Below are 24220 nucleotides of genomic sequence, written 5' to 3'. Positions count from 1 at the left end.
TGTCAGGGGAGGGAAACACCAAGGAAAGTCCTGGACGGAGCCAGAGCATCACGCCGGGAGGGGAAAATAACAGCGATATTTGACGAAAAACGCATCTCCGAGTGTTTCATCACGCCGGCGGTGACTCCTCTTCTGCCGAGTCATCAGTTTCTCCCCGAAGCCAGAAGGAGGAAGTCCCTGGCCAGCTTGGTGAGATAGAGGTCCAGATCCCTCAGGGTGATGTAACCCTCCACCCGCCGTTCCCAGAGGGTTTTGGAGGTGCTCATCTTGGTCGGGGTCGCGTTCTGGGTCACGGTCTGGGTCGCCTCGGGCATCTTCAAGTGTTTCATCTGGACGGGGAAGCAAAATGAGAACCGAGGCGCGAGATTTGAGGCGCGAGACTTGAGGCCGCGAGGACCTACCTGATTGGCCACCTGGTCCATCAGGTCCCTCAGGTCCAGCAAGATGTTCTCGACGGCCCAGGGGACGGCGCCGTCGGCGTCCCGCAGCTCCGCGCTCTCCAGCTGCTCCAGCCTCTTCCTGTACGCCTGCATGTCCGTTAGCGCGGCGCGCAGCCGGGACCCGTCCTGGGAAACGCATCATTTTTACAGATTTCTAGAATCGGAAAACGAAAAAACAAACAAACCCGAAGACAGGAAGCTCACCTGCAGCCGCAACCAGGTGTAGAAATCAGTGGACAACGACGGCAGGTCGCTCAGCCGCCCGGCTTTGTACTGGAAACCCTCGTCCCCGAGCTGCTGCGCTTTCTGCTCCAAACCCAAAAAAAAAGGGGAGGTTCAGGACGCCGTCCCCCTGTAGACGTTTCACCGGTTCGATCGCGGCAACTCACGTAAATCCTCAGCAGCTGCTGGACGCTGCTGCGAGTGGAGCGCGTCAGTCGGAAGGAGTTGTTGTAACGGGCTTTCTGGATTCGCGGCGCGGCAGCCGAGGATTCCACGGCGCCGGGAAGCCACCAGAGAAGGAGCAGAGCGGGGAACCAGGACATCATCTGGAAGAGAAGCCGCATCCTGAATTTTAGAATCCCGAAGCGATCTTTTGATTAGTTTGTTTAGGAGGAAGCGCGTCCGCTCGTCGCGAAGCTGCGGCGCGGAGCGACACCCGAGAAACAACAAACCGAAGCACTGGAAGTGTGAAAAGATGAGGAACCCGGGGGGGGGGGGGGGGAGAAAACCGGGGACGAGAGGTTTAAACGCCGGTGAAAATGCGAGCTTCGAAAGAAAAGCATCTAAAACGAGCGAAAACAAACAAAAAAAAAAAAACGTAAAGTAGGCGCTCCGGGTTACCTTGGAGGATCTGAAACGGACGAGAAGAAGCCGGGAGCCTTCATGCTGCACTGACACTCGATCTTGCATTTATAAGACTTCCAGACTCTTGTTTTCGGTTTCTGGATTTACAGAGAACGCAGCTTTTCCTTTTCCTCTCTCTCTCTCTCTGTGGTCACTTTCATGCCAAGAGGAAGTTATTGAGTCAGACGCCGGATCTGGCTGTCAATCTAAACCACCGCCCCCCCCCTTTTTTTTTTTTTTATGTGTTTATTTATTTTATTCGACTCGCTTTTATTTTTAACAGCTGAATAATGGAAGATTTCTCCCTTTTTCCCCCTCCTCATGTTTTTTTTTTTTTTTTTTTTTTTTTTGAAGAGATGATCGCAGAAAGCACCTGTAGAACTTGGGGGGGGGTCAGAGGTCAATCGGGTTTGCGGCTCGGCCGTCGGCTTCTCAAGATCTCGAATCCGCGCCGTCGTGATTTGTGTCAAACTGAAACCGAGCTGAATTTCGCCGAGACGGCGGCACCGGGAGGGGAAGAGGGAAGAATCTCGTTTCCGCCGCTCGCGGATTTCGGCCCGATTCAGGATCTGGAAAGAAACTTCTGGTCTCGCACCAATGGACGCCTCTTCTCTCAGTCTCTTTTTTTATAAAATCCACCCATAAACATTTAATCTAATTTCATTCTTTTGTTTTTCTTTTTCCTTTTTTTGTTTTATTTTTGTTTGGTTTTGTTGATTTTGTTTTGTTTTTCTTTAATTTTCTTTTATTTTTTTTTAATTTCTTTTTCTTTTTTATTTTATTGATTTTGTTTTGTTTTTATTTTATTTTTCATTTCGGTTTTGTTTTGTTTATTTTGGTTTGTTTTTCTTTTCTTTTTTTTGTTTGCTTATTTTGATTTGTTTTTATTTTATATTTGTTTTTTTTCATTTATTTTGGTTTGTTTTTCTTTCCTTTTTTATTTTTTTGTTTTGTTTATTTTGATTTGTTTTTTAATTTTATATTTGTTTTGTTTTGTATATTTTGGTTTGTTTTTCTTTTCTTTCTTGTTTTGCTTAATTAGTTTTTTGTTTTGTTTACTTTGGTTTGTTTTTCTTTTTCTTTTATGTTTTGTTTATTTTGTTTTTATATTATTTCCTTTTCTTTTCTTTTTCTTTTTTTGTTTTTCTTTTTCTTTGTTTATTTTGATTTGTTTTTATTTTACATTTGTTTTGTTTTGTTTATTTTGATTTGTTTTTCTTTTCTTTTTTCTTTTTTTGTTTTGCTTATTTTTAATTGTGTTTATTTCATTTTTGTTTTGTTTATTTTGCTTTGTTTTTCTTGTCTTTTTCCTTTTTTGTTTTGCTTAATTTGATTTGTGTTTATTTATTTATTTTTGTTTATTTTGGTTTGTTTTGACTTTTATGTTTTGTTTATTTTGTTTTGATATTATTTCCTTTTCTTTTATTTTTCTTTTTTTTTTGGTTTTATTTTTTCTTTTGTTTATTTTGATTTGTTTTTCTCCTCTTTCTCTTTTATACACTTTTATCCCATTTTATTTTTTTCAATTTATTTTATCTCATTTCATTTTTATTTATTCTCATCCCTCACAGCTACGCTCGTGTTTCGGCACTTTACACGTTGCACCTCATCCTGGTACCATTTCTGGTAAATATACTTTGGGTAATTGGTTACTTTTCAGATTTTTTTCACTTCCCACTGCCAGTTTGGTGGAAAAAAAAAACATCGGGCTCTGCAGGTGAGCCGATTCCCCAGGGGGTTTATCGAATTGCATCGCCGGAAATTGCCATGGCACTGTAACGGAGTATGTTTACAGTAATAAGTGTGGTTTCTGAATAACACTGTTTCTGAAACACACACACACACACACCCGGCGGCCGAGGGAGATTACTGGAACCGGCAGGTGAAGTTTCAAAGTCACGAGTTGCGATGCGTCAGGGGTGTCGGAACGTACGTGACGTCGTGAGATGGGATCTCCGAAGTCGGACTCTGATTTCGAACACGTCAAACCGCCACAGATGGCGGGAAGAAAGTCGGAACGTTGTATTTATAAAAAAAAAAACAACAACGTTGCAAACGTTGCAAATCTGGCTGGAAACCGCAGGAGAGCGAATTTCGGATTCGGGCCGTCGCTTCGTTTCGCTCTCCGCTTTCATTGCTTGCACGAAATTATCATTTTATTGTTTCTACGTGAAACTTTTGCGTCTTTGTGAGCGCCGCTGTTGCATCCCGAATACTTGTTATTAATTTCAAGGGGGGGGGGGGGAATTGCTTTTCGTTGAAAGCAGAATCAAAATAGAACTATATGTATAAAAATAAAGAATAAAAAAAGCGAAAAATAAATGAACAGAAGGACCGAAAGAAAGAAATAAAAATGTAGTCACAGGTATTTAAAAATATATGTAACGTATATAGATGTGTATTTCCAAGTACATGTATGTGATTACATGGAGTAATTTGCGTATCCTTACCTCACTTGTTACTAAGACACTTTATAGTTTCACTGAGACACTTTATAGTTTATAGTTTATTTTTATTTCTAATTCTGCCTTATTCTTTTTATTATTTATTACTGTTATATTTTCTGTAACTCTGGCACAACAATTTCCTTCGGGATTAATAAAGTTGTTCTTATCTTATCTTATCTTATCGTATAAGTAGGGGTTGTTGTATTGCAAAATATTAATTGCACAGAAGAGGATGGATCTATTGCACATACGGGGAATAATGTAAATGTTTTACGTCTCCATATGTGGCCCTGAGATTGCGTTATAAATGACTGAATGAATGCATGAACGGATGAATTGTGTATTTGCGATTTTGTTTGTTTTTGTCGGAGAGAGACGTCAAAGCGTCTAAAGCGTGATCTTCATTTAAAACTCTGTTTCTCCTCACCAATCGACCTGTGAAATCGGATTTCTTTTGGATGAAAATGAGCACTTGGTTTTGTGCACATTTAAAAAAAAAAAAAAAAAAAAAGTATTTTCCCCTCAGGGGCAATTGGGGAGCACACCATCAAATTGTTAGCATCAAAGAATGAAATGTAAAAAAAAAAAATGAATAGATAATTTTTAATCAATTGAATTACATCTTTAAGAACGTATACAAATGTATTTTTTAATTTTTTTCAAGTACTTCTTATTAATTAATTAAATACATGTAAAATTTATTTTTTAATGTACTTGCCCTCCAAAAAATTACATATATATGTAATTTAGAATTAATTATAATATATATAATTATCATACACACATTATTATATATAATATGTATAATACAATTATATATAAAACAATATATATAATTATAATTATTTAATCTGTGATTTAAAAATTACATATATGCAATTTTTTAAATGCATTTTTTAATGTAATTCTTTGATGTTATATATATATTTATATTAAATACATATACATATAATTAATTCATCTGTGATTTAAAAATTACATACATGCAATTTTTTATATGCATTTTTTTAACCCTCTCAGGCTCAAATTAAGTTGTAGTTGCAGGAAAAATCTGATATTTGGCTGTCGCAAATCTGCAACATCTGCCTGGAGAAGGTTAATGTTATTATTTGATGTTATATATATACATATATGGATAAATAGATATACATATGTATTTATGTTAAATACATATACATATATAGATAGATAGATATACATATATATATCTATAAATTACGGTACAAAATTGTGCAAATTGTAAGTGGTGACGGTGTAGCTTTACTTGGATTTTAATTAGTCTCTCCTGTTTATGGTTTCTCACTTTCTGGTTGCAGTCACACACACACACACAATTACACACACACAAATTACAGGGTAATTTGTTGACTTGAGGTAAAAATGATCATCAACAGATCAAGGTTTCTTGTAAAAGCGTAACTTTCTTTTGAATGGATCGGCGTTGGCAAGTTTCCGTCGCAGGCGAAAAAGGTGTGAAAAACGCCTGCGTGTCAAGAGGAGTGTGTTACCCGAGCGTGGGCGCTTTAGAAATCTCAAGACAGATGCGGGGGCTCCCCCACCCCCGGATCAAGCTCGGACTACCCTTCCACAGATTTTCAAATTAAGCCTTCGGTCGCCTACAAGACAGGGAAAAAAAATCATGACATCCCTTGTTTTCTCTGACTCACTTAGAGGTTGGTAAAGTGATGAATCGCTCCCAGAAAATAATGAAGCCGCTGTTAAAATCTGATTTCACTTCCATCTACGGGGGGTTTTGGGAAGTTTTGGGGTGATGAAGGCCCTCGCCGTCTCCCCGCTCGCATCCGGGTGATCGTTTTTTTCTGGATGGCGTCCCGCTGAGATACGTTTTAGGTCGTGTGATTTTCACACCAAACTATTATTTTTAACTAATAATGTCTTAACTTATACAATCAGACTGGACGCGTAAGCAGCTTATCTGTTTAGATCACTTATGTGGAGTGGATATGATTTTTTTTTTTTTTTTCACATGTGTATATTTTTTTTACCCCCGCTTTCTTTTTTTTTTCTTAACCCCGATATTTCTGTTTCTATTTCATGTCTTGACATATTTTTTTAAATATTGAAAAAAAAAAAAATTGCCCCCCCCCTTTTTTTTCTTATCCCCGATATTTCTGTTTCTATTTCATGTCTTGACATATTTTTTAAAATATTCTTTAAAACATTTTTTGCCCCCCCCCCCCTGTTCTTTTTTTCTTACCCCGGATATTTCTGTTACTATTACATGTCTTGACTTTTTTTTTTTAAATATTTAAAAAATTTGCCCCCCTTTGTTTTTTTCTTAGCCTGGTATTCTATTTCATGTCTTGTAATATATATTTTAAAGATATTTAAAAAAAATCCCCCCCCCCCTTTTTTCTTACCCCTGATATTCTGTTTCTATTTCATGTCTTGATATATTTTTTTATATATTTAAAAAAATTGCCTCCCCTTTCTTTTTTTTTTACCCTGATATTTCTGTTTCTATTTCATTTCTTGACATATTCTTTTAAATATTTTTTTTCTTTTTTTTGCCCCCCCCCCCCTTCTTTTTTTTCCTTACCCTCGATATTTCTGTTACTATTTCAGGTCTTGATATATTTCTTTTTAGGATTAAAAAAAATAACCCCCCCTTTTCTTTTTTTTTTTTACCCCCAATATTTCTGTTACTCTTTCATGTCTTGATATAGATATACATATATTTTTTTTTCTTTCCTTTTTACATTTGCCCTACCCTTTTTTTTTCTTACCCCCAAAATTTCTGTTACTATTTCATGTCTTGACATGATCATTTCATCTCCTTCTATGTGGTACATATGTACCTGTCATATTGATGTAGAGATAAACTAAAATAAAAATTGAGTTAAAAAAAAATAATAATAGTAAAAAAACACATCTTTTTTTCCCCGCCTCTCCTATCTGGTTCTTAGTATTTAGCATTAGCATTAGCATTTCGGACACTGTTTTTGCTACGACCCAAGGATTTCTGTTGTATTTATATTTAATTTATATTTACAAGAGGCACAAACGTTTTAAAAAGATGTTTCTTGCTCAAACTCCATTGTCTATTTTTTATCCATCTTTGACTCAGCCCATTTGCCTCCTACTTATTTGTCATTTATTTTTGTCCCTCTATTTATATTCCTGTTCTTTTTATTGTCATTCTGATTGTCTATTTCACCCTTCTGCTTCTTTTTTTGTTTTTGTCGTCCATTCGTATCCTAGATGTTGTTGTTGTTGTTCTCTCTGCTGTCTATTTATTTATGGATGTATTTTGATATCTTCTAATTGTCTACTAATTAAGGTAAGATAAGATAAGATAAGATAAGATAAGATAAGATGAGATAAACTCTTTTGATTTCCATCGGGGAAATTGCTTTGTCACAGCAGCGTAACAGTTATAATGGCAAAAAAAAAAAAAAAAGTACAATATGAATATGAATGTAATAGCGAGATTTAATTCTATTCATATTTATTGATACTATAACTGTTACAAAACTGTGACAAAAAAAAATCCCCTATGGAGATCAATAAAGGTTATCTTAGCTTAGCTTAGCTTATCGGTACACAGTACAGTAAAAATGAATAAAAATCGATGATAACAGCAAAAAAAGGGGGATTGTTGGAGGTGGTTCCTTAGGAGCAACGACAAGAGCTGCCATGTTGCTGAGGTTTCATTTTAGCTGATCGCCGTTAGCTAAATTAGCCGTTTTCACTATGAGGCTGCCTGAAACTGTCCATGATGCTGAGCATCGGAGACCGAGAGTTCTTCTTCTTCTTTTTCTTCTCCTTTGGGCTTTTCCCATCAGGGGTCGTCATAGCCAAGCAACCTTCTCCATCTCACCCTATTCTCTGCATCCTCCTCTCTCACACCAACTACCTTCATATCTTCTCTCACTACATCCATACATCTTCTCTTTGGTCTTCCTCTAAACCTCCAATCCCAGCATCCGTCTCATCAATATATTCACTATCCTACTCTACACATGACCCAACCATCTCACAGTTGACCATCTCACATGACCATCTCAGTCCGGCTTCTCTGACCTTCTCTCCAAAACATGTAACGTGATGGACTCATTCCTGATCCTCTCCATCCTGGTCACAACCTCAACATCTTCATCTCTGCAACCTCACTTGTTGCTCCTAAATTTCATTCTTCTCCTTTCCAGAGCATACCTCCACCTGTCTAGATGTTCCTCAACCTGTTCTCTGCTCTCACTGCAGATCACAATGTCATCTGCAAACATCACGATCCATGGAGATTCCTGTCTAACCTCATGTGTCACCACTGCAAACAAGAAGGGGCTCAGAGTTGATCCTTGATGGAGTCCAACCTCCACCTTGAACTTCTCTGGTACCCCTACAGCACTACCGCACCACTTTCTCACAGCGAGCATACAAGTCAGAGACCGAGAGTAATAGAGACAAATATACATTTATTTTTAAATCTCTTTCTTGGTATTGAGAGAGACGTATTTTTGATGTTGCGTTGTTGCCGCTCTGACGTCATCGTCACGTTTGGATCTTTCACCGCCGCTCCGAATTTCCCAAAATAATTCTCTCCGATTCGTCACTTCTTGTCCGTTTTAGTTTTGTCACGCATCTGCTTCCCCCCCCCCTCCCGCCTCCGTCGACGAGGTTCCTTGCGTAAGAAGAATATCTGCGTGGAGACGCTGAAGCCTTCATTTCGCAAGTGTCGTCATGTGTTTGTGACTAAGTGGTTTCTGAGCTGTAAAATGGGGGTTTCAGTAAAGCTTTTCTACGCGGGACTTTTTTTTTTTTTTTTCAATGCCTGCAACAGTGAAACTGACTCGATAGGAGTCATTTTACATTCTGATATCTTCCTGGTCCTTGGGGCTGGTTCCTTCAGGGGTCTCCACAGCGAACCATCTGCCTCCATCTCACCCACTTCATGTCCTCTTTCCCTCCACGCAACTCCTCACCTCCTCCTGCCAAGACCTCAGCATCCGTCCGCCGAGATCTTCCATATCTCCGCCTGACTCTTCCATCTTCCAGAACGTTTGGCCTCGTTCCCGATCCCCCCAAAGAGAAACTCCTCTGTCTCTAAAACAGTGATATGAAAACAGAAATTCGAAATGTCGTACTGATCGGTTGGGTGTTTTCCAAAGGGGCTCTTGATTCTTCTGTCAGCACGTCGCTGGGGAACCGAGGGGTTTATCTCGTACGCCGTCACGACGGAGACGGACCTGTGAGGTGGAAGGACTTTGTGGAAGGGGATGGGGTGATATTTTTGAAAACGCAAAATCGGTCTGAAAGACAAAGTCCGATCGTCGGGACGGGGAAACCAGATTTGGGCGCAAACTAGTTGGACTAAGACGTCGCCATGTGGTGGTACAAGAGGGCTTTGTAATTTCTTGCATTTGTCTTGTTTTTTTGGTAACTTTTTATGGCCCCTAAAGCATAATCCTTATTTTACTGTGTCTGTAATTTTTACCTTACAGTGTTCTTACGTCCTAGATTTGGGGGGTTTGTACGTGACTGACTTATTTACTTATGTACGGCACGTGAGTTCCGACTTGGTGAAAATCATGTTGAGTCCCATTATAACGAATGGTTCGACTCTTGCTCTTCATAATATATCAGCAATCACTGTGTCATTGCAGCATCTTATTAACGATGTAGACCCGGCCTGGTATTATTTTTATGGTCCTTTCTTTGAAATCACAAATCAACATGCATCGATTTAGAGTCAAAAGCCGAAACGATCCATGGTTTACCAGCCGGTCGTCCGGTTTACTAAAAGAAAGGATCCTTGTCAGATCAAAAATGAAGCTGACTCACTTTTTCTGTTGCAGCCCCGAAATCTTTTCACCTCTTCTTCAAAAAAGGCTGAGATTTCTGGTATAGTTTCGCATTTATACTGAACCAAAACGACATCCAGCCTGGGAAAGTTACAAAATCCTGAAATTCCTACAATGTTTGACATGACCCTTTTTTTTCAAGGTCATAAACATTGTGACTTGACTTACTTTGGGATGTTTGCACTGAAGGAGAGGAGTTGAGGCGCCTCTTCCAAACAGCCCAGAAGGGATTCCCCCAAGAGCTGACTAACTTTGAATCACTACAACAGTGACATTGTTGAGATTTTGCACCAGGCAGGACGGGTAAGCCGATGTCGAACTCCCTAGTGGTCCCCCCGCCCACTCTCCCCCAGCATGGGAAGGAATATCTTCAGGCCAATTTGTGCTCAAGTTACATACGTAAGAGGGTACGTCCGTTTCAAACTTTTTCAAAAGTCATCGGTCAAATACTTCCCATTGGTGCTTTGAGTTGCCATGGTTGTTGGGCAATGTGTCCACTAGGAGGCGGTGCAGAGTTAGGAGTTCCATGTTCTCTTTCATCAAATCCACAGCGGCATCTGAGGTCTTCTCCCTGGTTATACCGATGCCATGTTGTCTTCTTCTTCTCTGTTGCCTCACCTGAGCATACCACGTATCCTTACGTTATGGTCAAGCCACATGTCCCTACCCGTCCCCTCCGATCTGCCACCTCTGGGCGACCGTCCACCCCGTCACTCGCCTCTTCTCGGTCTCGGCTTCTCAGTGTTGGATGGGACTCCCGAAAAATCTCCAAACAGCAGGGGTCGCTGCCCATCTTTTAGCGTGAGCTGAAATCTTCACCAAGCACTACACTGCTAATCGCACTTAGCCCCAAACCTCCCTATCTATGTATATGGTTCTGAGATAGCTATCTGGTTGAATTGGCACTTTTGACTTCCGACTACTTGTGCTTTGGATCTTCGGTGACTGAATTGCACTTCTTGTAAGTCGCTTTGGGTACGCGTCTGCCGGCTCCGCCGAATCATACGGATTTTGGCAGGAAATAAACTCAGACGATGGGCAGAAGACGCCGTCAGTACGCAGAGTCTAAATGAGCCCCTCAGTAAATAAAGAAGTTTGTTGTGTTGTTTCAGAATCGTAATCAGAATCAATTTATTTGTCCCAGAAGGGCAACCAGAGGACGTATGAGGTAGTATAAGCTCACAAAGATCCAACATCTAAAAATAAACGATACAACCATATCATATATTATTTTATTAATGTTTATTTGTTTATTTATCATCCTTGTTGTTGTCATTCCATTCATCTTATCTTATCTTATATTATCTAAAAATACATATATAACTATAAATAATATACTTTAGCAACCTCATGTTTATATTATGGGCGGGGGGGCTGTTTACATTTTTGCCCCTGGCCCCGGGAAACGCTAGGACCGCCCCCGGCTCAGGATGATTGACGGGCGGGGACTGGGCGCGCGAAGGACGCCGGTGACCGTGAGCCGTTGGGGAAAATGACGCCGAGGAAAGAGACACAAGCCGGGAAAAGTCGTATGTACGCGTTTTGAAGTCATCTACCTCTCTTTTTTCCTCGACTGAACTCGTATATGTGTCATTTATAAGTCACCAGACATGTCTTCGTTTCGATTCTTTTTCTACAGCACTTAGTATTTTATTAGCCTAACCGGCGCGTTTAGCTAGCATCCGTTAGCTAGTTTATTAGCCTAACCGGCGCGTTTTAGCTAGCATCCGTTAGCTAGTTTATTAGCCTAACCGGCGCGTTTTAGCTAGCGCCCGTTAGCTAGTTTATTAGCCAACTGGCGCGTTTAGCTAGCATGCATCCTTTAGCTAGTGTATCAGCCTAACCGGCGCGTTTAGCTATCGACCATTAGCTAGTTTATTAGCCTAACCGGCGCGTTATAGCTAGCATCTGTTAGCTAGTTTATTAGCCTAGCCGGCGCGTTTAGCTAGCATCCGTTAGCTAGCGTATTAGCTTAACCGGCGCGTTTAGCTAGCATCCGTTAGCTAGGTTACTAGCCTAACCGGCGCGTTTAGCTAGCATCCTTTAGTTTGGAAAGTGGACTCCTAGCCTGTGTGTTGCTAGCCAGTGCCTAACTTAGTCAGTGCTTGAAATAAAATAAACCCTCAAAGCTGTACATCTCGGTGCTTCCAGCTATGGTTCTTAAGTAAATGCTCCAAGTGCTTGTGTCTACAAGGGCAGGTAATATGGATTTTATTCTCCTTTGGGACAAAGTCATTGTGGTCGGACTCAGACAAATCAGGCACATCAACCCAGGAAGCGGTGCCGCTTCCCCCCTTTCCTTCCTAAATTACAGCGAAAAGGTACTTTATTAAATCATTTTTTTTTATCTTGGGGATTCGTTGGCTGTCTAAGTTTTTAAAACTGTTCTCACACGGGAATCAAACCAGGTCTAAAAATAAGGCTTCATATGCATATTTTGCTTAAGTGTGACTGTGTGTTATGCAAATTGTGGTGGAGGTATTATCTCTCAATTGTTTTATTTTTAAAATAAATGTGACCCCTTCAATAAATTGACATAAAAATCATTGTGCACCAACTTTACATTTTGTTAATAAAACATTTTTCAAGCATGTAGGTCTACACTGTGACCTCCCAGCTAGAAATTAGTGATGTTTCAATTCATGAATAAATCCTTCCAAACTAGTTATTTAACTGACTTATGAGTCATAGTTTCTTGGCTCTGTTTACTCCTTCGCAACTGCTAGCTAGCTAACTGCAAAGAAATGTCATTTACGTCAAGGTATTTTACAACTGTTTTTCTACAAATGCACCTGTGTTTTTCATCTTATTCAACTCCCTTCGCCTGCTCCCTTAAAGTTACCAAGACTTTATTGTCTTATATGATCAATATTTGCACCAGCTACATAAAAATGATGAATCATACGATAGTTTGTATAAAACTGTAAAAAAAAAATCTGTTCGTAGGCTGCGATTGTTGTTTACGCTGCAACTCTGTCTGGGTACTGACGTCACAAGGTTGATCTGGGCTTGTTCCCTTTTCATTTTACCGTCATCCGTGCAAAACTTCCCATTTGAATTGGAGAGAGACGTGAGCGAGGTGGAGAACGCTGAAGACAGAAGTCAAAATGAGCTTCAAAATGAAGACAAAGAAAGATGCGATGAGGTGATATCTTTTTTTGTTCAATTTTCAGTACCATTCATTTGGTTTCCCTGCTGAGTGGCTTTCGGATCAACAAGCAACGACGGCCCGACGCCAGCTTGGATCCTGATGCAGCTGCGACTGATTAAAAAACAATTAACAAGGGCAATGGGGTAACTGTGTGTGTGTGTGTGTGTGTGTGTGTGTGTGTGTGTGTGTGTGTGTGTGTGCGCGCGTGCGTGCGGGGCACAATTGATATTTGAAATATCAGCTTGTGTAAATGCTTCCTATTTCAAAAAACGCGCCAGAATCTTTTAGGCAGAATTATAACACAAACAAACACATGCGCTACTATTCCAGGCCAGAGACACAAATGAGATTTTTTTTGGGGGGGGTATATGTTGTTGAAATACTGGCATCAGCCACTAGTGGGCGACAAGAAACATAATGATAACGAATAGCCGAGAAAAAAAAATGAATCACCTTTCGATCGGTTTACTGAAATGTTACTATCCTGTTTGATCAATATATGTACCAGATACATAAAAATCATGATAAAATCTGTCAACGTGCATTAGTTTGTATAAAACTGTAGAAAAAAAAGTTCCACTCGCAGGCTGCCATTGATGTTTACGCTACAACGCTGTCTGGGTAGTGACGTCTCAAGGTTGATCTGGGCTCGGCCCCTTTCATTTTATAGTTGTCTGTGCAAAACTTCCCATTTCAATTCGAGAGCGAGGAGGAGAACGCTGATCACAGGTATCAAAATAAAGATGAAGAAAGACGCAAGAGTCGGGCAACTGCGTTGCTATGCTAGCAGAGGGAGAGCGTCTGTTTACTGTAGACTTACAGACCGCTGTGTTGACTGAACAAGTGACTCTGGTTCTCATCTCCTGCCTGTGGCGTTTCTTCAAGCAGGCTTCAATGGTTTTCCCGAGGACCGTTTTTCTGTCTGTGTAAGAAAACCGTAGGCATGGAATCTGGCTCGAGTGTCCTTTTAAAAGCAGCAGCACCCGGAGGTCTTTCAGCAGCTTAGCTCAGCTAAATGCCTCAAATGTGTCTTGAGAGGGGCCCTCGGGATCCTTAGGAAGTTGTCTGCGTCCACGAGCAATTTCCCATTCTTTCCTTCACTTCTTGTCCCTTAGAAAGCTGTGCAGCCTAGCATCAGTCCTTTTGTTTCCCTCCGACTGGAAATTGCACCCAAAAGCAGCACCCTGTGGCATTATAAGCATAATTAGAGGCAAAATTGACACTAACGGAAGGCTAAAGTTAACACCTAAGCTAAAGTTGAACCTTGCATGTATTACGCTAGTAAAACAACGGCTGCCCCCTGGGTAAAAATATGTGTTTATAAATTGCAATCTTTTAAAGAAACAACAATTCTTCGTGCTTTTTAAACAACACATTCTAGTAGGAGACGAACAGTAAAGCATATTTATGCAAACTAGTCTTCCCAAGCAGGGTAGAACAAAGAATCGGCGTGCCCCTGAGCCCCCCCGTTCCCATAGCAAATGTTTTATTCAGTTACTCAACTAACAAATCACTCAGTAGCTGTGCGTGACGTGTACAAATTTGCATTGCATTCAATTTCTGAATCTTAATTTTTCTTTTTACTTTCAAGAGTTTTTGTACATCTTAAGATCATCAGTTCACTGTGAATTCAGAAGTTTTTGCCTATCGGGGGGTGGTCTCCTAATTTTCAAGGTCAAGGTTGTTTTTATATCGGTGTCGTCTCTTGTTAAACTATTAATTTATCATGACCTTTTGATTTCTTAATCTCATTTCCCTGCACTAATTTTTACGACACAAATATTTGTCAATAGTTTCCAGGTTTTCAAGAACGCATCGTGACCCATTTTAAAGGTCTAGCTGAGCAAATTCCTCTTTGGAAATGTACGGTAGTTTTCCTCACATGAAGGACATTTGAGGGTATCCATAAAAGGCGGGTTAAAATCATCCATCTTGATGGAGGTTTTTGGATTCTCTGGAATATGAAAGTGCAGTTTTATGCCGAGACGCACCTCGATGAAAAACAGGCTGGCAGCTGCACAATCACAAAAGACAAAGCAACCTCGGGATTTATTTCTCGGGGTCACGGCCTGCTGGGACAGGATTTGTGTGTTTAGACAGCTTGTTGTAGAGAGTCTTTTTGGGTCTCGTTGCGTAATAGCGATCGCCGCTCTATAAAAGAATCCGAAAGTGCCCCAAGGACGAGAAGAGCTCGGTGCCGTTTGAGTCAACTCCCGCTGTAACTTGAGGCTGCCGGCGTCCGACACAAGAACATGAACGCGGCCGTGATTCTCCTCGTCCTGCTGGCCTGGACCACCGCCTCCCACGCAGAACACCATCAGCCCTGCCGTAAGAATCCGCAGCTCCGTTTTCTCTGTTACTCTTTGTCATTTATTAACTGTTATTAACATTCCCACCAAAGTAGGTCGTAAATTGAAATCACTGTCTTTCAGATTCACCCAACATGACCGGACTGATGACCGTGGTGAGTTTGACTTGTCTTTTTCAGGGTTGAAATAACTGAAATTCATCCTCATTTTGGAAACGAGGGTAACAGTTCTACTTCAGTGTGATTTTGGTGTGTCCGCTTTAGTTTTGTTACCTGATTCTTCTGACTTTTCTGATAATTTGATGGGTTGTTATGTAATTTTCATGTTTTGTGTATATCACAGTCATGGAGCGCTAACTGTTGACCCACTGTTTTGTGGGGGTAAAAGTAATGTTGTGCCTACATTTAAGATTATTTCTTTAAAAAAAAAAATCAATTTCATAACATTATTCCTTCTGAATTTTCTGTCGGGTCCTTCATCTTTGATTATATTTGGAGGTCAGATTTTTGTCAATGTTTGCAAAAATCCCTGGCCATTCTTGGTCGGTTCCTTTTCTGTAAGTTATCGCTAATGCTTTTTTGATATCCCCCCGTTTTCATCCAGACCCTGAGACAGAACTTGTTATTTTCAGATAAAACGAACACCCTTTTGAGCCAAGGTTTGCTTTCTCATGAACGCAGATGTCGATGGGCGGTGAAGTGAGAACGGTCGGCTCTTACACCTTCGACTCGACGGGCAAGAAGCTTCGCTTCAGATCCAACAACAGCTTGCCCGTCAACATGTCGCTGACAGTGGACCTGCTGATGTTCTTCGAGGAGGTTAATGGCTCCTTCGTTCACCGACGTCGCTTCGACTCGGTTGTTTCGCGCCCGCGGCGCTTCACGTGTTCCGACGTTTCTTCCCGCAGGGCGTCCTCTACGAGATCGACAGTAAGAACCAGAGCTGTCAGAAGAAGACCCTGCACTCGCCCTTGCACCCTCTAGACGTGCCCGATGACTCCAAGTTTCTGGCCTTGATGAACGTCGGAACTCCGTCCATCGAAGGGGAAGGACTTAGAATCAACATCTGGACAGGACCGGTGCCGGAGAGAAAAGGTCGGTTGGATTTTGATACGGATATATTTATTTTTGAGAAGTACTGATTATGCAGGGTTGTAATTTGGAACGGTTTTAATTTTCCAGGGCACTACAGTTTTTCCGTCACAATGGGATGTTTGCCGTTGTCCATGTTCTACATCGGCGAAACCTCCTCCTTCATCTTCAGGTTTGTGAAATCGGGACTGACCGTTAGAAAGAGACACTTCAGGCAAAATATGGGCTCGGATCGATAAAGATAAAATGACAGACGACTTGACAGTAGATCATTTTTGGAAGTTGTCCTATCATTTCCTAACAGTTAGTCGGTCTGCTCCTGTCTAATTTAAATAGAAAATGAAAAAAGGTGTTAACAAAATTCAGAGAAAGTGTTTCATGATTATTCATTTTTTTGGACCCTTGTCCCACGTGAAATCGAAGTTGAACTGCGGTGAAGAATAAGGTCGTTTGAGGGACCAAGACTAACCCTCCCCGTTGAACCCGCCGACCGCGGCTCTGTTTGGCCGCTCCTGCACTTTTGCACTCTTTATCAGTCGAAAACACAAAGTTGACCTTCGCCTTTCCTTTGGCGTGTCCGTTTCACAGCAACTTCAACGTGGAGAGCGAGGTGAAGGAACCGGAGCTCCTCCTGGTGCCGTCCTTCTGTCAGGGTCTGCCCGTGGAGGAGACGCCCGAGGGGACAGTAAACAGTTTTTTCAACGAGCTCCTGTAGACGGACGGAAGATGGACCCCCGGCCGGCGGAACCCCGGCCGCCCTCTCTGCTCACCCGCGACTCCTGTATTCGGTCTGACTTTGCACTTAATTCGCATCTGTTTGATCTTCACTCCTCTAGGAAGAAATGGCACGGAATGGATCCGACTCCACACAAACGTTCTCTTGTACAGGAAGGAGATGTGATTTAAGGAATTTAGCTTTAGCTTTCAGTACTAACGGTTGGTTCTGCTTACAAAACCAGTGAGACGTGATTAATGGATCAATAAAAATGTCAAACCTGTCAGCTGTGTGAAGAGCGGCCTTTATTTACCGATCACGGGTTCGGATTATTGATTTGTGTTGGTTCCCTCACTACCTTTCAAACAAACATGAGAGATGCCTGGGGGGCTTTTCTCAACTTTTAAGAGTACAAATAAATAAACGCAGTCAACAATAAGTCCTCCTCTTCAGGGTGGCTCCCTTCAGGGGTCACCTCAGACCATCAGCCTCCTCCATCTAACCCTGTTCTCTCTCACACCAAGTAACCTCATGTCCTAATTCAACCCATAAATCTCCTCTTTGGTCGTCCTCCTGCCCAGCACTTCCAACTCCCGGCATCCTTTACCAATATTTTCCCTTTCCCTCCTTTGTACATGACTCCACCATCCCAGTCCGGCTTCTCCGACCCTCTTCTTGAAACATCTAACGTCCGTTGCGTTGCGTCCCATCAGTGCAGCCCTTTGCTAGATTTAGCAACTTTCAAGACCTCGGTAAGGACTTCTGTTTTCCGAAGAAGTTCCTTCACATAGAACTAGTGACTTTCTGATAAAAAAAACCAAACATCGCTATTATTGTTCTGCAGGGGATATTTGTCATTTCTAAGAACACGAGATTATTGCGCGTAGACTAAATCTTTTAAATCAGACCCGTGGGAGCGTACGGGGAACAAACTGAAACGACGAAAATATCTCCGTATCACCGTTGGACCTGATAACTTCGTAGCCGGTAAATCACTTCAAGAAAAGAAACCTTAAATGTTAATATCCATATTATTGGTGAACATACAAGAAAGAACGAGTTCATCAAACATAACGGAGTCCAATAGATGTCGAAGGAAAGATATTTTTTATCGACAGAACGAGTGTTTTTCCTCATAGAACCAAGGTGCCTGAAGGTAAAATGAAACTCGAAGAAATGATCCGCAGTTTTTAAAATAGCGGCGTTTCGTTCGAACGCCCAAAGTCATTTGCGCGGCGGGATTAGTTTACAGATTCGGGTCCGGTGTTGGGAAACGGAGTTGTCGGCGGACGGTGAAGGAGAAGAATGGCTTCTTGAGTCTCGAGAAGACTCCTGCGGTTTAATGCTTTGAAGAAACTCCTCCAAGATTTCATCTTATCTAGGAAAATCCTTGCTTTTCTCACCGAGAAAATAAACCGCCGCGTTTCGCTTCTCTTAAGCAACACCGCCGCTTTGACGGTTTTATCGCAAACTTTTGTGTTTATTTACCCGTCCTTGTAACCGCTTTTGGAAGGGACTCCGTAGATAAAGTTTCGTTGTTAATTGTGCAATCTCTCTGAGTCAATGGACCGGCGAACACAGGCTCCATTCGGGGAAGAACCGCAGAGCGTTTCGGGGGAAGATGAATCTTTTTATTTCTGTCCCGGCGACGCCGGAGGAGTCCTGGCCGGCGCGCAGACGTCTTGGCGCCGTCGCGTCACCTGACAAAGTTGTTTTGCCGTGGACAAAGCGGACATTTTCATGGGCAGAGTAACAAAAGACAGCTGCACCGAGTTGTGACAATAACACATTTCTGACCTGGCCCACGCCGTCCACCAGGGTGGAAACACCGCAGGCTTTCTATTTAGCTTGGATCGCTTCTGGAAAAAACAGCCTTAAGAGTCTTTAATGGACTTGGTGTCGTTCCCCGCCGACCAGAACCCTCAGCCCACAGTGAGATTTTAAGATCCTTTTGTCCCTTGCGCTGTTTTCGCATCGTTTATCTACCAGTTTTTTTTAAGCAAATTTTATCCTTGAAATGCGGGAAAAAAAAGGAGTAAAATTCGAAATTTTTCACGGTACGCGCCAAGCCCGGTCCCGCGACTCGCGGCATCTTCTGAATTTGGAACGAATTAATTTGTTTTCTGTTATTTCAAATGGGGAAAGTTAATTTGAGATGTGAAAAAAAAATCAACATATTTACCGCTTCTGGAAGAAAATTAATTTTTCATCTTAAGCGATCACTGTACTGGATCGGTTGATTTGCGTATTGACTTTAAATTGCGAGACGTTCGTCATGCTAAGCTAACCAGAAAGGTAGCGGAGCGGGGTCAGATGAAAGTACTGAATGGATTGACGTTCTTTCATAGATTATTTTGTTATAACTAACTACAATTAACTATAGTTAACTATGATTAACTATTCATGCTCTTCTTGGAATTAAGAATAAGAATAAGAATAAGAACAACTTTATTAATCCCGAAGGAAATTGCTGTGTCAGAGTTACAGAAAACATAACAGTAATAAATAATAAAAGAAAAGGCAGAATTAGAAATAAAAATAAACTATAAACTATAAAGTGTCTCAGTGAAACTATAAAGTGTCTAAGTAAACAGTGATAAAACTATAAGTGTCTTAGTAACAAGTGAGGTAAGGAGTGCACAATAGTATGATAGAAGGGAAAATTGTAGTGTAGCTGTTATGAGATGAGATGAAATATTGCACAGTTTCTGAATATTGCACAGTGAAATGAAATATTGCACAGTTTGTTTTTTTTTTTAGGTTAAAAATTAAAAATTCAGGCTTTCCAATGAACCGGATGAATTTCGGTTTCAACGAAGCATTTGAACCTTTTTTTTTTAAAAAAAGTTCTCTGTTCGTTTTAACGGTTCCTCGCCTTATTTTGTCGTAGTTATCAAGTTATACGTCCGGGATTGTTAAAGTACATTCTGCCGAGCGCGCCGGTATTCGAAAGGCCGATCAGAAGTTGTTTTTTTTTAGACTCAGGAATACAAAGGTTGCCTTTTTGTGCGAAGGAACCTCGGTGCAAAACACAGTCCGGCAGCTGCACAATCACAAAAGACAAAGCAACCTGTGGATTTATTTCTCGGGGTCACGACCCGCCGGGACAGGATTTGTGTGTTTAGACAGCTTGTTGTCAGGAGTCATCCCAGGTCTCGTTGCGTAACGTCGATTGACCTATAAAAGCGTCTGGAAGCGGGACGAGGAGAGCTCGGTGCCGTCGGTGTCGTCCGCCGCTGTATTTCCGGGCCGCCGGCGTCCGACGCAACGACATGAACGCGGCGGTGATTCTCCTGGTCCTGCTGGCCTGGACCGCCGCCGCCGCCGCCGCCGCCGCCGCCCACGCAGAACACCAGCCCTGCCGTAACTTTCTCTACCCTAACTATTATTAAGTCTCTCTATATACATTCATTTTTATATTTATTTTCTCTCTTTTCATATTTATGTTCAGATTTTTTTTCTCTATATTTATATTCATGTCTCTTGACATATTAATATTTACGTATCTACTTATATTTATATTCATATTTATGTATCTATTTATAGTTGTATTCATATCTAAGTCTATTTATTGATAGTCATTTATCGTCAATTTATATTTATGCCTCTATTCTTATATTTGTATGTCTCTTTACTCTTATTTACAATCATATTTATGTATCTCTGTTTATATTTCTATTCGTATTTCTGTCTACTTATATTGATAGTCAATATATTGATATATTGATAGTCATTTATCATCTATTCATATATTCATACTTATGTCTCTATATTCATATTTATGTGTCTCTGTTTACATTCATATTCATATTTGTGTGTCTACTTATGTTTATATTCATACTTATGTCTATTTATATTCATATTCATGTGTCTCTGTTTATATTCATATTTATGTCCCTTTACTCATATTTATATTCATATTTATGTACCTCTATTTATTTTTATATTTATTTTTATGTCTCTATTTATATTTATACTCACATTTATGTCTACATTTATGTTCATTGTCTCTACTTATATTTATATTCATATTTATGTATCTACTCGTATTTATACCCATTTTTAGGTATATTTACATTGATATTCATTTTTTCATCTATTTATAATTATATTCATATTTATGTATGTCTGTGTATATTTATATTCATATTTGTGTCTCTACTTATATTTATAGTCATATTTATGTATCTATGTATTTATATTCATACTCATATTTATGTATCTACTTATATTTATATTCATTTTTAGGTATATTTACATTGATATTAATATATATATATATTCATATTTTTGTTCACATTTATTTTTCTATATTTATATCAATATTTATGTCTCTCTGTTTTTATTTATATATATATATTGTCTATTTATATTAAACACGATCATATATAACGGTCGCACTGCTGCGAGAACGCCGATCAAAGTAGGTCTTAAATTGAAAATCTCTGTTTTTCAGATTCACCCAACATGACCGGCCTGCTGACGGTGGTGAGTTCCAGTCCACCTTCACCCGTCCTCTTTTTTCGGGTTTTTTAAACCCCGACCTCACCTCCCGCCTCTCCCTGTTTCTGAACCGCCGTTTGCTTTTTCAAACCCATCCAGATGTCGCTGAGCAGCGAAGTGAAAGCGGTCGGCGGCTACGCCTTCGACTCGACGGCGAAGAAGCTCCGCTTCAGGTCCACCGCCGGCTTACCCTTCAACGCCTCGCTGACCGTGGACCTGCTGATGTTCTTCCAGGAGGTTAACGGACGTCGCTTCGACTCGGTCGTTTCTCGCCCGCCGCTCTTCACCGACGTTTCCTCCCGCAGGGGGTTTTCTACGAGATCGACGGCAAGAACCAGAGCTGCCAGAAGAAGACCCTGCACTCGTCCCTGCACCCTCTGGACGTCCCCGACGACTCCAAGTTTCTGGCCTCGATGGACGTCGGAAATCCCTCCATCGAAGGGGAAGGACTTAAAATCAACGCTTGGATGGGATCCGTGCCGGAAAAGAAAGGTCGGTTGGACTTTGATACGGATATACGCTGCTCAAAAAAATAAAGGGAACACTTAAAAAACACATCCTAGATCTAAATGAATGAAATACTTTGTTCTTTACACAGTTGAATGTGCTGACGACAAAATCACACAAAAACGATCAATGGAAATCAATTGTATCAACCCATGGAGGTCTGGATTAGGAATCAAACTCAAAATTAAAGTGTAAAAACAAACTCCAGGCTGATCCAACTTTGATGTAATGTCTTTAAAACAAGTCAAAATGAATCTGTGTTGCTTCCACTATGATTTCACACAAGTGGGATTGACTTGGAGTTACATTGTGTTGTTCGAGTGTTCCCTTTATTTTTTTGAGCAGTATATTTGTCTTTTGGAGAAATATCGATCGTAATTTGGAACGGGTTTTGATTTTCCAGCGTACTACAGTTTTTCCGTCACGTTGGGATGTTTGCCCCTGTCCATGTTCTACATCGGTGAAACCTCCTCCTTCATCTGCAGGTTCGTAAAAAAAAAAAAAAACGGTTCGGAAAAGACGAAAACACCCGATCGCGAAAGGTGAAACCGCAGGAAACGCGAAAAAAAAAACCAAAAAAAAACAAAAAATGTTGATTTTAAAGTAGATTCAAACATACAATCCAAGAAAAAGCGACTCCGCCGTCGCCTTCCCGTCGCTCCGTAACCCGCTTCCGACCGACGCGTTATCGTCCGAAAAGTTGACCTTCGCCTTTCTTTTCTCGTCTGGCAGCAACTTCAACGTGGAGAACGAAGTGAAGGAACCGGAGCTCCTTCTGGTGCCGTCCTTCTGTCAGGGTTTGCCCGCGGAGGAGACGCCCGAGGGGACAGTAAACAGTTTTTTCAACGAGTTCCTGTAGACCGACGGAAGATCGACGCCCGCGTTCGGTCCGACTTTCCGATAAATTCGCATCTTTTCGAAGAAAAGGATCCGACTCCGCGGGAACGTTCAATAAAAAAAATGTCAAAACTGTCGAGAAGCCGTGTGAAGAGCCGACTTTATTTACCGATCGACTTTCTGACAAACGTCAGCGACGTCGAATTAAGTTTAATATCGGGAATTAACATGAACTTTACAGATTCTGCAAAATTCAAGCGTTTAAGCATCACGAGCATGTTTTAAAATGTGATTTTGCATGCAAAAAAAAACAAACTGTCCATGGTGTGTGTGTGTGTGTGTGTGTGTGTGTGTAACTATGGCAGCCACAAACAAATATAGGACCGCAGAAATACACTTATAAAGTATTTGGGAGCGTTTTCTCCCTTTTTCACAAGAAAATCAACAATTACAGCCGAGACGCTTGCGGAGAAACAGCCCGCCGTCGCCCCGGCAACAGGTCACGCTGCCATAAGTGACTACAATAAACAAGTGCGTGGGCGTGCAGTTTTGCAATTCAATAGCCAAATGCGGCCGGCAGCCCGCTAACGACACACACACACACACACACACACACACACACGGGTGGGATTAGCCTCTGGATTAAAATGGTGAAACCACTGAGGAGATCAGCGGCTGCAAGGCAATAAACTTAGAATAACTTCAGCAAATGTGTGTAAAAAAAACCCGTTATAAATGCACTTTCGCTTTTGCTTTGTCTCATTATCTTCGTTTCTCACCTCCTTTTTTTTTTTTTTTTAGAATCCCTGTTAATATTTTTCCTCGGTGTGTCTCGAGGGGTTTTATCACTGCACTTCATATTTCCTGCTCTGAAACAAAAAACAAAAACAACATAGAGCTAATTCTACGCTTTAAGTATGTAAAGCACGCTTCTCCGTCTTGCAATCTGATGGACGAGTCTGGGTTCGGCGGTCGCCGGGTGAACGCTTACTTGTCTGACCGCCAAGTGTGAAGTTTGTTTTTCAGGATCTGTGAAAGGACGGCCGAAAGCTTCGGGACGTTCGAGACGTTTTGGACGATTCCACGGGAAACAGTTTGGAGCCGGAACCTTCCTTTTCCAACGTGACGGTGCAAAAAGCGAGCTCTAGAATGCAGAGATGACCTTGACTGACCTCAACCCCTTTACAACAAATTTAGGATGAATAAAATTAATTCGGCACAACCCTGGACACTTGAACATACATTCCAATAAACCCTTTTTTTTTCCCACTTTTCCCTTTTTTTTACATCTCAATGTTTTCTTACTACATATTTATCTATCTATTCTTTTATTATCATTATTATTATTATTTTTTATCAATTTTACTTATTGTTATCATTTTTGATCCATTTTATTTTTTTCAAATTCTTTTTATCAATTTTATTCATTTTGATCATGTTTTGATCATTTTGTTTATTTTTATGATTTTTTTGATCAATTTCCTTTATTTTCATAATTTTTTTAATCAATGTTTGGTCCATTTCCTTTATTCTCATCATTTTTTATCCATTT

General features: G+C 40.8%; 3 protein-coding genes across 3 annotated transcripts; 2 read left to right on the top strand and 1 right to left on the bottom strand.

Moving 5' to 3' along the window:
* Nucleotides 1-110: 110 nt before the first annotated feature.
* LOC147213769 (uncharacterized) lies at nucleotides 111-1424 on the bottom strand. Its single transcript, XM_086142531.1, has 5 exons — nucleotides 1284-1424; nucleotides 830-988; nucleotides 645-746; nucleotides 402-566; nucleotides 111-329 (listed from the first exon to the last, which is right to left on the bottom strand). Exons 1-5 carry the CDS (start codon nucleotides 1350-1352, stop codon nucleotides 144-146), a joined length of 681 nt encoding a protein of 226 aa, XP_085998657.1. The 5' UTR covers nucleotides 1353-1424; the 3' UTR covers nucleotides 111-143.
* A 13452-nt stretch (nucleotides 1425-14876) lies between these two features.
* LOC147213768 (ependymin-1-like) lies at nucleotides 14877-17104 on the top strand. Its single transcript, XM_086142527.1, has 6 exons — nucleotides 14877-15034; nucleotides 15139-15170; nucleotides 15696-15833; nucleotides 15923-16109; nucleotides 16197-16278; nucleotides 16695-17104. Exons 1-6 carry the CDS (start codon nucleotides 14959-14961, stop codon nucleotides 16819-16821), a joined length of 642 nt encoding a protein of 213 aa, XP_085998653.1. The 5' UTR covers nucleotides 14877-14958; the 3' UTR covers nucleotides 16822-17104.
* Nucleotides 17105-20004: 2900 nt separating this feature from the next.
* Nucleotides 20005-22807, top strand: LOC147213767 (ependymin-2-like). Its single transcript, XM_086142526.1, has 6 exons — nucleotides 20005-20184; nucleotides 21278-21309; nucleotides 21424-21561; nucleotides 21630-21816; nucleotides 22235-22316; nucleotides 22564-22807. The coding sequence occupies exons 1-6, from the start codon at nucleotides 20094-20096 to the stop codon at nucleotides 22688-22690; spliced, it is 657 nt and encodes a 218-aa protein (XP_085998652.1). The 5' UTR covers nucleotides 20005-20093; the 3' UTR covers nucleotides 22691-22807.
* Nucleotides 22808-24220: the final 1413 nt, after the last annotated feature.

This window comes from Fistularia commersonii, chromosome 35 (assembly GCF_037954325.1).
Source record: "Fistularia commersonii isolate RoL2024-O1a breed Wild chromosome 35, RoL_Fcom_v1.0, whole genome shotgun sequence".
Lineage (NCBI taxonomy): Eukaryota > Metazoa > Chordata > Actinopteri > Syngnathiformes > Fistulariidae > Fistularia > Fistularia commersonii.
This window is presented reverse-complemented; position numbering and strand designations above follow the sequence as displayed.